Genomic DNA, 13,987 nt, shown 5'->3' on the forward strand with positions numbered 1-13,987 from the left:
GTACTTCAGAAAGTGAAAAGCTACATTCCAGTCCACTATCTGCTTGAGTGACCCATTGAGCCACCAACAGAATGACACAGAAAGACCCATTGAGCCACCAACAGAATGACGCAGAAGCAAAAACACTGCCGGTGCTTCTGTTTTGGTTGGATGTTTGACAGTAGTATGTTAAGAAAGCAAGTCACTGCTAGCAACTCCAGCATTGTACATTTCAGGTCTCTAGGGCACAGGTGTCAAGCTCGCGGCCCTTCAGATGTTATGGACTACAGTTCCCATCATCCCCTGCCAGCATGATGCTGGCGGGAGATGATGGGAACTGTAGTCCATAACATCTGGAGGGCCGCGAGTTTGACACCTGTGCTCTAGGGATTCAATCCTAACGCCGGCAACCAGCAATCTTACGCTGCCCCGTGGCCTCATTTTGGAAAATCACCCCAGAGTCCTCAGACAAGGGGCTGGTTCAGAGTATTAGTAATGCGTGAGTGCTTTTCCCAAAATGGTATTTCCAGTGAAGCATAGCACGTTGTCATAACGCCAATACACCTCTGCTCATTCTGACAATTGTTCCAAGAGACCCCCACCCCACAACAACTGTCCGTAGGAGGGCCTATGTAGACTTCAATGGAAGTCACAAGTGAATTTCCTGCTTTATCTTTCACCAAAGGAGAGCTGAGCTGCTAAATCTGATATCCAGCATTGAAGCCAATATAACTGGAAATCAAGTGAGTTTTCAGTAGTCTTGCTGCAAGATTTATTTTTCTTGTCACAAAAATTCCACCAATAAAAAGCAGTGAGTTATTAAAAACAAGCCACTGTGGGTGATTTAAAAAACAACAACCCACAGTAGGCTCCATGGTTCTCTCAGATATTTCTAAAAGTAACTTTTCCTACTATTATGGTGATAGAAGTGACTTTAAACTCATAAAAGATTCTGAAGGCTTTCTGATGCACAGATATGATGTAAAAACTACGTAGGAACAAGCCCAAATTTCATGAATTCCCCAGACACATGCTAATTGCTACTTGGATGGCGAGTTCCCTGTTATTAAGAAAACATATCAATACTGCCAACTGTTGTTTGCAAATCCTTTCCGAAATGAATGCTAACAATTTTATATAATTATCTCTTGCTGAGCTAAAACCTCTAGATTTGTTCCCGGATTTGTTCATAGAAACCACATTTTAAAGAGATTATTTCTGCAAATAAGATATACTTGTGGGTCTGATTTCCAAGATGGGCATTTGTCGGGGTTCAGCATTGGCTGAATCTTACATTTATTTAGGTGCCTATATAAATACGGGAAAAGATCTCAGTTCTTGACTCTACGACAGTTGTATTACAAATCTTTGTAAGACAGGTAACATAATTTTACCATTCACTTTCAACCCAGGCATGTGTTGGGGTTCAGCACTGGCTCAATCTTGCATTTATTTAGGCACCCACATAAACGCACACAGGGATCTCAGTTCCTGAACCCACGACAATTGTATCACAAATCTTTGTAAGACAGGTAATGTAATTTTACCATTCACTTTCAATACACGCATTATTTAAATTCACTTCACTGAAGCTACCATGAATCACTTTAGACACTGATTCTTCCCAATGATGAAGGCTAAAAGACTTTTAACTAGATGTTATAAAAGAGATACAAAGCTGTGTTTCTCTTAGTTCCTCCTCCTCAACTTTAGGTAGGCATAACGGAGTCACATAGCATCACCATAACGGAGTCACATAGCATTCACGTTGCGCTGCTCTGCCTGATGACCAACGATACAAAGCAAAAACAGGTCAACACACAGCAGCTTGATCTCATACCTGGCTTGGTGCTTTGCCAGACCTTTTGAGGAAGAGCAGGAAAGAGAACATTAACAGCAGCTCTGTGTTCCTCATAATGTCCGGTAAAAGTCTAAGGCTGCACGTTTTTGTGCACAATTTATGCTGCTGAAGCCCAAATGAAATCAACAGAAATCAGCCTGTGTGCAAGGTTGAGAGCCTTATTGTTTAGCATACAATGCACTCGTATCACTTGTTTTTTTAACACCCAAGAAATCCACAATGAATTTAGGCAACACCTTTTCACATATGAAACAGGGCAGATGACACGCTTGAGCCTTTGCGTGTGTCTAGCGACTGTCTTCTTTTTTTTACATTAAAGAGTACTAACAAAGCACAAAACACACTTTTCTCCAGTTCACGTATTTGCCTTTTGATCTCATTTGAGGTTTTAGTGGCCCCCATAAATGTACTACAACATGAACACAGTGAAGCAAAATGTTTTGTCCGTGCCGCTTGCAAACTGATGTTTCTTGAATCTGCATCTGAAGCATGAAGCACTTATTCATCTGCAGGATGTTCAAGCACATGAGCTTCTATCAGAGCCAGGATGGCTCCAAAAAGCACAGGCACTGTTAAGATGCGGATGTCTCGTGAAAGGCAATAAAAATCGTGGCGCAGCCCGGATCACGCTACAGAAATCCAGTTATTAAAAGGCAAAGCAGAGTTTCACACGTCACAAGAACTATCTGAACTGTACAGTATTTTTTTGAAGAGATGAAGTCTGCAGCGTCAATTCAAGCTTTGTGAACAGACTCGATTATAAGTGGTTGAGCCAAAAGATTCTTCGCAGCAGCTGCTATACAAGGTTTTCAAAAGTAGTATTTGTGGTGGGTTTCATTGAACCTGTGCTAGTGTGTGTACTCTAAAGTATAAAACTCTAAAGTATAAAACAGTGCCAGGAACTGTTAGCATGCATGGGCGCAAAAGCCCAACAGAATTGTTAACGTCACTCATATGCATATGAGAAGGACAGAAATCATTCTCAGTTCTGGTGACTGATGTGCAGGCGTTTCAGATTATGCCAAATGGTTTTGGACAAATTTGTACTGAAACGTCTCCAGCCGTTCAAGAACATGAGCCGAAGACCAGCCTGTGACCAGACAAGAGCCCAATATTCTAAGTCTTATAGACGATCGTCTGCAAGCTTTCACTGAAATATAGCACTCTGGTGAACTGTTCTGCATTAGCACTGATGACATGACTATATTAGAATGCAAATTACCTTCCCCAAAATCAAGAGTCCCCCAAAGGAAAAAAAACAAATAATCTCAAAAGCAGAAGACAGCTCAGCTTGAGCTCTGCACTGGTTCATTCAAAAATAAAACATTGCCCTTTAATTTAGAATTATTTCCCTGATCCATATCTAAAACTGTGAGATGCTGTCTGTCTTTTATGCATCACGCCACGCCTTCCTGTACATGAGTGAATTGTAGCAGCCCTTTCTGAAGAGATCTCCAGTATAATACCAACACCAGGGCCAAGAACCCAGGTTCTTCGTCCCTATGCTCTCTGCCTAGCATCTTACTGTTCTCTACCCCGTCCCTTCTTTTCCTAGACCCGCTTTAATATCAAACCTCTTTATCCCCTGCATCTACCTATAGCTCACACAACTATTGCCCCAAGATGGCAAAAATGGGATGGGTTATTGAAGGGGGGAAAACAAGGGAAAGGCACTGCTGATGTGTTCCCAGTTTTGGAGACCAACACTTGGCCCATCATGGATTAGGGCGACTTGGTACACAAAGTGCATTTCTAAGAAATAAAATTCCTTCATTCCCCACCCTTCGTTTTTCAGAGGTCGTTTTGGTTGCAGGATATGTTACTAAAATAGAATCCCCCAAAGCAATGGATGCAACACTCATGGGCTTAGACGTCATCAAATATTCGGCTTCGCGACATTGACAGATATCTTCCACCCGGTTGATACCTGCAGGGTACAAGAAAGCTCTATGTAACTTAAAACAGAGAGTTGAAAGTTTATAGCTTTAAAAACAAACAAACAACCGGGGAGATCTCACAGAAGCTAAGTCACAACTCTACAGTTACCAGAATTCTACTGTTTACCTCAAGTGGCAAAAAAAGCAGAAAATTCAGAGTGGCATTTAGAATATAAAGATCCCAGTCTACTTTATGGATTTAGAAAAAAAATAAGCAGGACAAGTTTAGGCTATCTTGTTCCTTGCAATGCTAAAAAATAGCTGATTTATTTGCATGTATAATTTGCTCTTTTCTGCCTCAACTTCCTCTCAAGCTCTGATTTTGTTCCTTCCAACAGCGAGCGTGATGGCCGAGGGGCTATATAGGGCAGTAGATCACAACTAACCAAAAGACAAATACTGCTTTGTAAAACCCTCCTCCCCACTAAAATAAAACCCTCACTGCCTGAGACTGAGCACCTGAGCAAGGGGGAAAAAACCAACAAAATAAGAGAATTTGGGGAAATGGTGTATCCAAGCACATGAGGGGTGGTGGTGGTAGGGGGTGCTGCTGAGGTGGATTTAGGCCTACTGGTGCTAAAGGCACTAGAGCATAGGTGTCAAACTCGAAGCCCTCCAGATGTTATGGACTACAGTTCCCATCATCCCCGCCAGCACGATGCTGGCAGGGGATGATGGGAACTGTAGTCCATAACATCTGGAGGGCTGCGAGTTTGACACCTGTGCACTAGAGTCATTTCCACCCGTGGTCCACAAAGGGGACCATGGACCTCTCCCTGACCAAGGCAAGTAAAAAGGCAAACTTTAAAAAGGTGTTGAGTAGATCAGAATTTAGAATAGAGGGCAGGCAACAGTAGTCGTCCGCTCTCCCTGGAAGCAGGAAGGAAACTGGAGCCCAGAGGGCGGTCCTAGAACAAGAGGGAAGCTGTCAATCAATTTAAGATTCCTGTTTCCCTGATTGGACACAAGGACAAAACCCAGATGTCCTTGTGCTCAATGGAGAATTTTGTGTTCAAGCACATGAGCTTCTATTAGGACAGTGGTGGAGGAGTAGGGTGGCAGGGCTCCTAACTGTTTAGTCCTCAATTTGTCTCCCTATCCACATGCCAGCTCTTAACAGTCTGCCGCACTCTGTGATGACTGAGAAAAAGAAGCCCTAGACCCGTGGCCAATTTTTTTTTTATTTCATTTTTAAACCGCCCTCCCCCGAAGGGCTCAGGGCGGTGTACATCAACATCATAATACAAATATAAAACAATCTATAACAATTTTAAATTAATAGAATTTAAACAATTTAAAATTTATAATTTACAGATGGCGACTTATCCCAACCCCATTCCCGCCCACGGGAGACCAAGATGGTATGGGGGTCAGATGGTCATCCGGGCTGGCCAAAAGCCTGGCGGAACAGGTCCGTTTTACAGGCCCTGCGGAAACTCTGAAGGTCCCGCAGGGCCCTGGTCTCCTTAGGGAGCATGTTCCACCAGGTAGGGGCCAGGGTAGTAAAAGCCCTGGCCCTTGTTGAGGCCAGCCGGATCTTTTTTGGGCCAGGGATTTCCAGCAACCGCTCCTCCGTAGAGCGGAGGGCCCTAGTAGGGCAGTACAGGGAGATGCGATCCCTCAGATATGTAGGCCCAATGCCGCTAATGGCCTTAAAGGCCTTAAATTGGTCATGCTGGCAGGGGCTGATGGGAATTGTAGTACATGAACATCTGAAGTGCCATAGGTTCACCACCACTGAACTAGACTAACCTACTGGAATAAACTCCTGATGACCAAGGAAATTAACTGTTTATGGATTCGTGCCTTTTCACTAACTGCAGGTTTTAGAACACCTCCTTCCCTCCTCCAATTGCTTTTTGAACTCTGAATATTCCTCACCTTCCTGAGTCTGAGTCAAGAGGATCTTCACTGACGGAATCAGCATTAAAATCCAAGGGTTCTGCGTCCTGTAGTAGCTCGATTCTATCTCTTTCATTCCTCCCATTTGCTCTGGTGTACTTAGATGCAACTGCTGCAACGAAACCAAAACGTTTTATAGTATTTTGGACCAATGATAAAGAAAAGCAGGCTAGAGACTTGACAATACACTAATACTGTGCAAGTAAAAAATATACGAGATGGATGCGAATGTGCAAGTAAAACATATATGAGACGGATGGGGAATTCAATAGCAAATTACCCTGTAAACATAATCTGCTCAGCATACATCATCAATAATAACCCAGTGCTTGCATCTGACAGAGAGAAAGAATAGTAAATGATCCTTCAGTGGCAACAATCTTGCCCAGCCCAGGTTTGTCTCAGAATGAAATAATATCCTGTAGGCTGATGCTCTGTGATGGCTGAAAGTAACTCAGTGTAAAAATAAAACACAGTGGTATGATGTCAGCACAGTTTGAATTTTAGCCACAGCCAGAGCAGAGAATACTTACGCCTATTTGTATTAGTTTCTGTGAAGCTGGACTCTTTTTGGTCTGCTTGAACATTTCTGCTTCTAGCAGAATCTTCACGGTTGTTCCCGAATCGTTCTTTCCACTCCTGACAAAAAATACAAAAACACACAGGCTTGTACAGTTGTCATGTTAAAGAATGATCCGTCCACCATCTAAATAAGGTGGCCAGAATATTCTTCCAAGAGTGTTAAAGAGTGGCTCTCCAATTTTCTGAAATCAAGTCTAGTAAAAGAAGAATAACAAAACCAATGAGCCTATGGCTCATTCTGCACATGCAGAATAATGCACTTTGAAACTGCTTTCAGTGCTCTTTGAAGCTGTGCGGAGTAGCAAAATCCACTTGCAAACAGTTGTGAAAGTGGCTTGAAAACGCATTATTTTGTGTGTGCGGACGGGGCCAATGTCTCTAGAATTTAAACTTTTTTTCTGTGGAAGACTTTGGTAAATTATAAATAGCCCCATGGTGGAATCCTGAAGGATCCACTTTCAGTTAATGAATAGTAACAGTGCAATCCATTGCGGCGGGGGGGGGGGGGGGGGGGCTGTGGAGCTGGCATAACCCACCGTCAGTATCACTGACAGTTCAAACAGCGCAAGTGGCACCTATGCTGGCACCTGGCCGCCACTGCAGTCGCTGTGATGGTGTTCCTCCGCTGCAAGAGCCCACGCCAGCACTCATGGGGCTCACACCAGCTAAAAGTGCAGCTCAGCCCACTGGACTACATAGGGAGGTTTCAGACAAGCTGGAGATAAATGTCTCTTTTTTGCCTTGCCGTGCTGCTGGGAACCTCTTTCGAGGCAATGCGGCTGCACCATCGCAGTCCGCCACCCGACTATCCTCTGCCATGGACTGGACTCCTTCTTAGTCAGAGAAACAATGCACGAAGTTCTTTTTTTTTAGTGCAGCAAATAACTGACAAAAGTTCTACATAATATGATTAAGGCTGCAGAGTTAAGCATCCAGGAGTCCGGTGCTATGTTCAGGATATGTTCCTATTTCTGCACGGGACTGAATTACACATAATCTTAAATAAGCAACACCGTCTCAAATACTTTTTACTTTTATGGACTTAGGAAAAATACTGCCTGCTCCGCTTACCCTTCTTCTGTTTTCACCTTCCTCCTGCCTTTGCCGTCTCCTTTTTTCTATGGAGAAATACGCGTATTTAATTTTACGTTGGGATAAGCATGTATTAAGTCAGCCAATTTTTTTTACATAACACAACACACCCTGGGAACCAGATCACGTGGACGGAGGGGTCTAAATACCTAGACAAGTGTGATGGGGGATGAATATTCTCAAATTAAAGCATTGTGCATCAGCTGCTGGAGCACCAGTGCAACTGTAGCATGGAATGGATTCAATGCAGCTGCAGGAAAGGCAAAAGTCACTGCAGTACAAAGGGACAGAATGCATGTGTGCGTAGCAGATGTGCGCACGTCACAGTGGCATTCCACAAGGGCCTGAGCACTTACACATCTGCAAGACACAAATGGGTTACCTTTATGGGCCAGGTTTATATTTTCAAAGCAGCTCTTCATGTTCCAAGCATATGTCACTAACTAGCAGATAGTGCTTGCTAAAAGACAGAAGTCTGTCACTTTCATGCCCTGCTCGTGACCTTTTCAGGAATGTCCGGTTGATAACTTTTTGATATTGCTGATATGCCAATAAAGATTGACTGGACTTTTTTGAGACCAAGTGCCCCGTAAGAAGGCAATCCAAGGGCAAAAAAGCAACGAGGAACTACAGTCTGAGGTTTTTTGTACCTAATGAGGATAGAATTGATTGCAAAGCAAAATATTAAAAATGTATGTTACCTCTTCTGATTAATTCTTTTCCTTCATCTATTAAGTCTGAGGTCATCTCATTTTCTCCCATGAACTGCTGGAACCCCAGAAGATTCAAACACCGGGTCCCTAGACTGATAAAATGAATGATAAAAATGTTTTGTTGCTCAAAGGAGGGAAACTGAAATGCAGAATTCCTCTGTTGTTACTTTGTTCCCAGAATTCTTCTTGGGGCCAGTCTGCAAAGAGTTCTTCATATTACTACTAGCTGCTTCTTGTGTTGCTTCTTTGCTCTCTCTACTACCAGAGGAACATGGAGATCCCATCCTCAAACAAATCCAATTAGTCCATTGTTAGTGGAATGAGTGTGAACCCAAGGCCTCCTCCAGAACTTGGCAGAGCTTAGGTTCTAACAGAGTTTCAGGAAGGGTAGCCATGTTGACTTGCAGTAGATGATCAAGAGCCCATTAGCACCTTAGAGACCAAGAAAATTTTCGTACAATATAAGCTTTTCAGAGTCAAGGTTGACTCTCGAAAGCTTATAACCCAAAAACCTTGTTGGTCTCTAAGGTGCTACTGGACTTGAATCTAAAGACCTGAAAGAATCTGAACAGACACCCTGTCCTAAGTGATGAAACACATCTTTGAGAAACGAACACGCTTGCTCAAGTTAAATAAAAACATACGACGAACAGGACAACGGCTACTTCTGAGACCATAAATATTCAGTGCAAAGGAAACAAAAGCATGAAATCTGCAATCTTGATCTTAGGAATATCTAAGAATTACGACAGCTAAAAGGTATAAACCTTTATTTATTTATTTCAATTATACCCTGCTTTTCTTCCCAGTGGCTCACAGTGGTAACCTACACCACTGCAGCCACTCACGATCTAAGTTTGATCCCATTGGAAGTCAGTTCCAGGTTGCCAGCTCAAGGTGGACTCAGCCTTCTATCCTTCCAAGGTCAGTAAAATCAGTACCCAGCTTGCTGGGGGTAAAGTCTAGATGATTGGGAAAGATAAGGCAAACCAACCTGTAAATAGAGTCCACCTAGTAAACAATGTAATGTGACCTCACCTGCCCCCCCCCCGCCCCCGGGATCCAAAGTGGCTTACACCTTTCTCTTATTTTATCCTCTAACCCACCCTGTACATTGCAACTGGTTATAAACACTTTCCAAGGAACTCAAATCAGGCATGTGACACATACATTCATTAGGACATGGAGAGGTATCAATATCTAAGCAAATAAAACACACCTACCCTAGCAGTCACTTACCTGAAGTAAGTAGCGATACAGAGAATGACAACCAACATGGGATAATAGATATAAAACCCATCTGCAACGAAGGATAATACTTTCATTGATCCCATAATCTAGGGAGGGAGAAGGGAGTAGAAAGCAACAGAGGTTACTATGGCCTTGTCTTAGGCTAAGATTTTTATAGCCCAATTTTGATTACTGCTTATACAATTTTTAATGTTGTCTTTAAGGTAATGTGACATATATTCCAGTAGAATCCATCTGTCTGAGTACTGCGGATAGTTACTAATACTCTAAGAAACTGTGTAATAATCTGCAATAGATGATAATCAAGTATTACTTATTCAGCATATTACTTGTCCTTCCTAGATTTTAATCAATTTATAATAGAGCCATCAGTTAAAATAGGAGTATACACTGTCTGATATTAACATTTAATTTCAATATAAAAAAACCAAAACTCAGTGTAGTTCCACATATTGCTCTATGCTGCCACCTGCTGACTAACTGCCAGTAACCTGCCCTTGTCTCCAAGTAGTACAAGAAGAGTTTGGCTTTCTCTCCTCTAAGGAGACTCAAGGTGGCTTTCAAACTCCTTTCTCTTCCTCTCCCCACAACATATACCTTGTGAGGTAGGTGGGGCTGAGAGAGTTCCAAAGAACTGTGACTAGCCCAAGGTCACCCAGCAGGAATGTACGAGTGCGGAAACACATCTGGTTCACCAGATAAGCCTCTGCCACTCAGGTGGAGGAGTGGGGAATCAAACCTGGTTCTCCAGATTAGAATCCACCTGCTCTTAACCACCACACCACACTGGCTCTCTGTTTAAGGTGCTGTTTAAGATGCTACTTCAATCCATAACGCAACAGATGACTTCAGTACTGCATATTTCAGTGTAAGGCCGAATCTGCTGTGAACGCATTCTGAGATATAAGCTTGGTGAGTCTATGGGATAAGCTTCTATATGTATCATGGAAAGCCAAACATTTATGGCAGAGCTTCGATGTATTGTTTTAACCTCCGAGGTAAACTGGTGTGGAATAATTATATAGTAATAGCAGACATTTTGTTCTGCTGATTTTGATACCAAGTATGGGTAGGTTTAAAATCGACAGCCGGGCTAAATATATAACACAACATTTGAAAAAATGGGTAATAGTGCACATAGCACAACCCAATAGAAATTACAGTGAAGAAGGTTCACAGCAATTGCTGTCCATTTTTAGTTGAAATCTTGTTATAAGTATAATACATGTCCCAAACCACAAACAATACAACGGTACAACAGCGTATCTGAAATACAGACCCTAATAACGATGATAAAAATCCTGAGTAGTACCAAGCAAAGGTCCGGTACAATATAATCAAAGTCCACTAAGCTAACCAGAACCCGGATGTGTACCGGTCTCGTACAAATTTTAAGGCTAGTGGAACATAAATTCCATATGTCTGTGCTTCCAAAATGTACAAGAGTTTGAACGGCAATGATTTGAAACCAGCAGTCTACCCTGTAAAACTCTGGCTGTTGCAAAATGTCCTTTGAAGAACATTTTGCAGCAGCCAAATATATAATGCAACAGAATAATGGCATGGAATGAGGACTCAGGCAGAACTCGGACATAAGAACATAAGAACAAGCCAGCTGGATCAGACCAAAGTCCATCTAGTCCAGCTCTCTGCTACTCGCAGTGGCCCACCAGGTGCCTTTGGGAGCTCACATGCAGGATGTGAACGCAATGGCCTTCTGCGGCTGTTGCTCCCAAGCACCTGGACTGTTAAGGCATTTGCAATCTCAGATCAAAGAGGATCAAGATTGGTAGCCATAAATTGACTTCTCCTCCATAAATCTGTCCAAGCCCCTTTTAAAGCTATCCAGGTTAGTGGCCATCACCACCTCCTGTGGCAGCATATTCCAAACACCAATCACACGTTGCGTGAAGAAGTGTTTCCTTTTATTAGTCCTAATTCTTCCCCCCAGCATTTTCAATGAATGTCCCCTGGACCTTATTCAAAGCCTTGTGCTGAAATAACATACGGTTCTGACAAAAACCTGATCAGTAGAAATAATTTAATATTGAAAAATGTTGTGTTATTGCAATTATCGAGCTCCGAAATCAGTATTTTAATTTTATTTTATTAGATTTCTACCCTGCCCTTTCCTGGCACAAGCCAGGATGAGCCTGGAAACATGTTAATAGAAACCATAGCAGACAAAACCAGTCAGGGGGTGGGTGGGTGTGTGGACCCATCTCTGGAGTTGGTGCAGCCATGCATCGGCGAGGGTGCCCACCCCCGCCAGCGGGCACCACATACCTCCATGGTGTCTAATCCAGAAGCTGTGGAGAAGCCCTTTGGAGGGAGCAAGGCAGTGCCAGAGCACACTGTTTCTGCCCAGCCGGCAGATCTGGATTGGGCTGTTAGTATACTACTTCAAAACCAATTTAGAATTTGTGAAAAAGCAGCAAAAGCAGAAAAAGCAGAAAAAGCAGCACGAAGTCTGCAGCACAATTTATTGTGCTGGTTTACTTACAGATGTATATGCAGTTGGCTCGGTCTTTTTGTGAGAAATCGATGAATCCATATGAGTCAAGCCCAAGAAATTCAGACACAAGGGAGGGGTGAGACGGCAAAACAGCCTGCATAAAAGAAATAGGACAAACTGAAGCCATTTCCTTGGGCATCCTCTTCATCTATCATTAGACTTACAGCCCAGCCTTTCCCAACTGCAGTTGGGCTGAGGGCGGGTCACATCTTAAATAAAACATTAACAAAACAATATGGAGAGAGTGATACAGTTAAAAACATTTTTTTAAAATTCCAACTTTAAATCTCCCTGGCACCCTTAATAAAGATTTAGCTCTTGACAGGGAATAACCAGGGGAGGAGGGAAAGGCAAAAACCACAAGGAAAGATCTAACCAAATTTACAAGCTGCTGAATCAGCAAGGAGGCCAGGAAGATGGAGCAATTGCTGCCTCAATGATTACTGAGCTGGTATCACACTAACTTCAAGAGCCTAACAGCAAAACGTCTACCGTATATACTCGAGCATAAGTCGAGTTTTTCAGCCCTTTTTTAGGCTGAAAAAATGCCCCCCTTGACTTATACGCGAGTCAGTGATTTGCCCCCTCCCCGCAACGCTTCCCCCCCCCGCACTTACTTTAACAAACGGAGCAGGTTTGAGAAGAGGCCAGAGGACTGCCTGTATTCCCTTCCAGGCTGAAACGGCCTCCTGGGAACTACATTTCCCAGGAGACCCTGGGAAATGTAGTTCCCACCAAGTTGTTTGAAGCCTGGAAGGCAGGTCTCTGGCCTCTTCTCAAGCTGCTCCATTTGTTAAAGTAAGTGCGGGGGGGGGGGGGGGCATTTTCCCAAGTGATTTGGTTTTTCACCATGTGGTTGTCAGACACTTATAGGTAATGACCAGATTTATTTTTTGGAATGTATGGTATCTTGTTCTACCTGTCCCTTAACAAACTACATCCCATCTCAATACTTTTAAAGTGTGGGTAAAATCTTCTCTCTGGATACACAGGTTCAAATTCATTTAGTCTTACTGCCTTTTCCAACAGTATGCTTTACAGCAGCACTGCTGCGTGGGTAATTTAGTAAGAGACAAGGTATTTATCAGACTGGGGCCCATTGCCTTAGACACAGGAGGAGGTAGACCTCCGGACAGGTATGCTTACAATGGTTTGCTCAATCAAGTTTTACGTTGGCTGTTCCATATTGATTTTGTAAATAGCTCCTAGATAAGCACAGGAAAGTTTTATTTTGAATTGATGGCCCTACAGTTCTGCAGCTATTTCAGATGAAAGGATCTGTAAGTAACACCTTTTCCGGACACCTGTGACACCTGTGATCTATATCCTCTCAGTCATATATTGAGAATTTGCCATTCTGCATTTTACTGCAATATCGATACCGAAACAAGGAGAACATTCACTGAGATACAGCTGGGCGGTTTGGCTTATTAGGGAGGGGCCATGACTCAGTGGTGGAACATCTGCTTGACCTCCAGAAGGTCCCAGGTTCCATCCCCACCATCTCCAGTTAAAAAGACCAGCTACTAGGTGATGGGAACGAACCCGACTGAGACCGGGGAGAGCTGCTGCCAGCCTGAGTAAACAATACTGTCCTTGACAGCCCAAGTTAATATAAGGCAGCTTCATGTGTTCATTCTAATGTTTTAATTAAAATAAATCACCCTCTGCCCAACTATGTGAAAGATGTAAACTTCCAGGGTTCAGTGGTATAGCGCCAATGGGGCCGGGTGGGGTGTGACGCCCTGGGAGGAGTAGTGGAGGGGGCGTGGCGTTCCGGGGGTGGACGGCGCCGCAGCAGGGGCGCAGGGCACGTGTGCACCCCGGGCACAGTTCCCCCTTGCTTTTCCTCTGCCAGGGTTGCAAGATCTTCCATAGCTGCACAGAAACTGGAGTAAAACAGTACATGTGCCTGTGCATCGTGATGCCCCAAACAGACGGATTGCCTACATGTGATTTGCTTATGGCACCTTTGGTATAGCTTTGTTTAATCTTTGATTTTATTTATTTTCAACAATCTCAAAAGCTGATACCCCGAACATCTGGATGGTCTTTATAGTGCTACCAGACTGGAATCTAGCTTTCTACAATATCTACGGTATTATAGTTCTCTCTAATGAGCAATAAGTTCCCTGACCTAGATAGCCCAGGCTAG

At 43.3% G+C, this 13,987-nt stretch overlaps 1 protein-coding gene across 3 annotated transcripts in view; it reads right to left on the reverse strand.

Annotated features, from left to right (window-relative positions):
- Positions 1-822: 822 nt before the first annotated feature.
- The window catches only part of LMBRD2 (LMBR1 domain containing 2), a 40,830-nt gene continuing 27,665 nt past the window's right edge, over positions 823-13,987 (reverse strand). For 2 of the 3 annotated variants that reach the window (XM_048503386.1, XM_048503384.1), the window contains 7 exons: positions 11,821-11,926; positions 9,306-9,403; positions 8,055-8,158; positions 7,333-7,379; positions 6,213-6,318; positions 5,659-5,791; positions 823-3,767 (listed from right to left, as the gene is read on the reverse strand). In XM_048503386.1, coding sequence (XP_048359343.1) covers positions 3,707-3,767; positions 5,659-5,791; positions 6,213-6,318; positions 7,333-7,379; positions 8,055-8,158; positions 9,306-9,403; positions 11,821-11,926 — 655 coding nt within the window. In that variant the 3' untranslated portion in view covers positions 823-3,706. The remainder of the gene's footprint in view (positions 3,768-5,658; positions 5,792-6,212; positions 6,319-7,332; positions 7,380-8,054; positions 8,159-9,305; positions 9,404-11,820; positions 11,927-13,987) is intronic. The other variant, XM_048503385.1, reaches the window with a different exon arrangement.

Source organism: Sphaerodactylus townsendi, linkage group LG07 (assembly GCF_021028975.2).
Source record: "Sphaerodactylus townsendi isolate TG3544 linkage group LG07, MPM_Stown_v2.3, whole genome shotgun sequence".
NCBI lineage: Eukaryota > Metazoa > Chordata > Lepidosauria > Squamata > Sphaerodactylidae > Sphaerodactylus > Sphaerodactylus townsendi.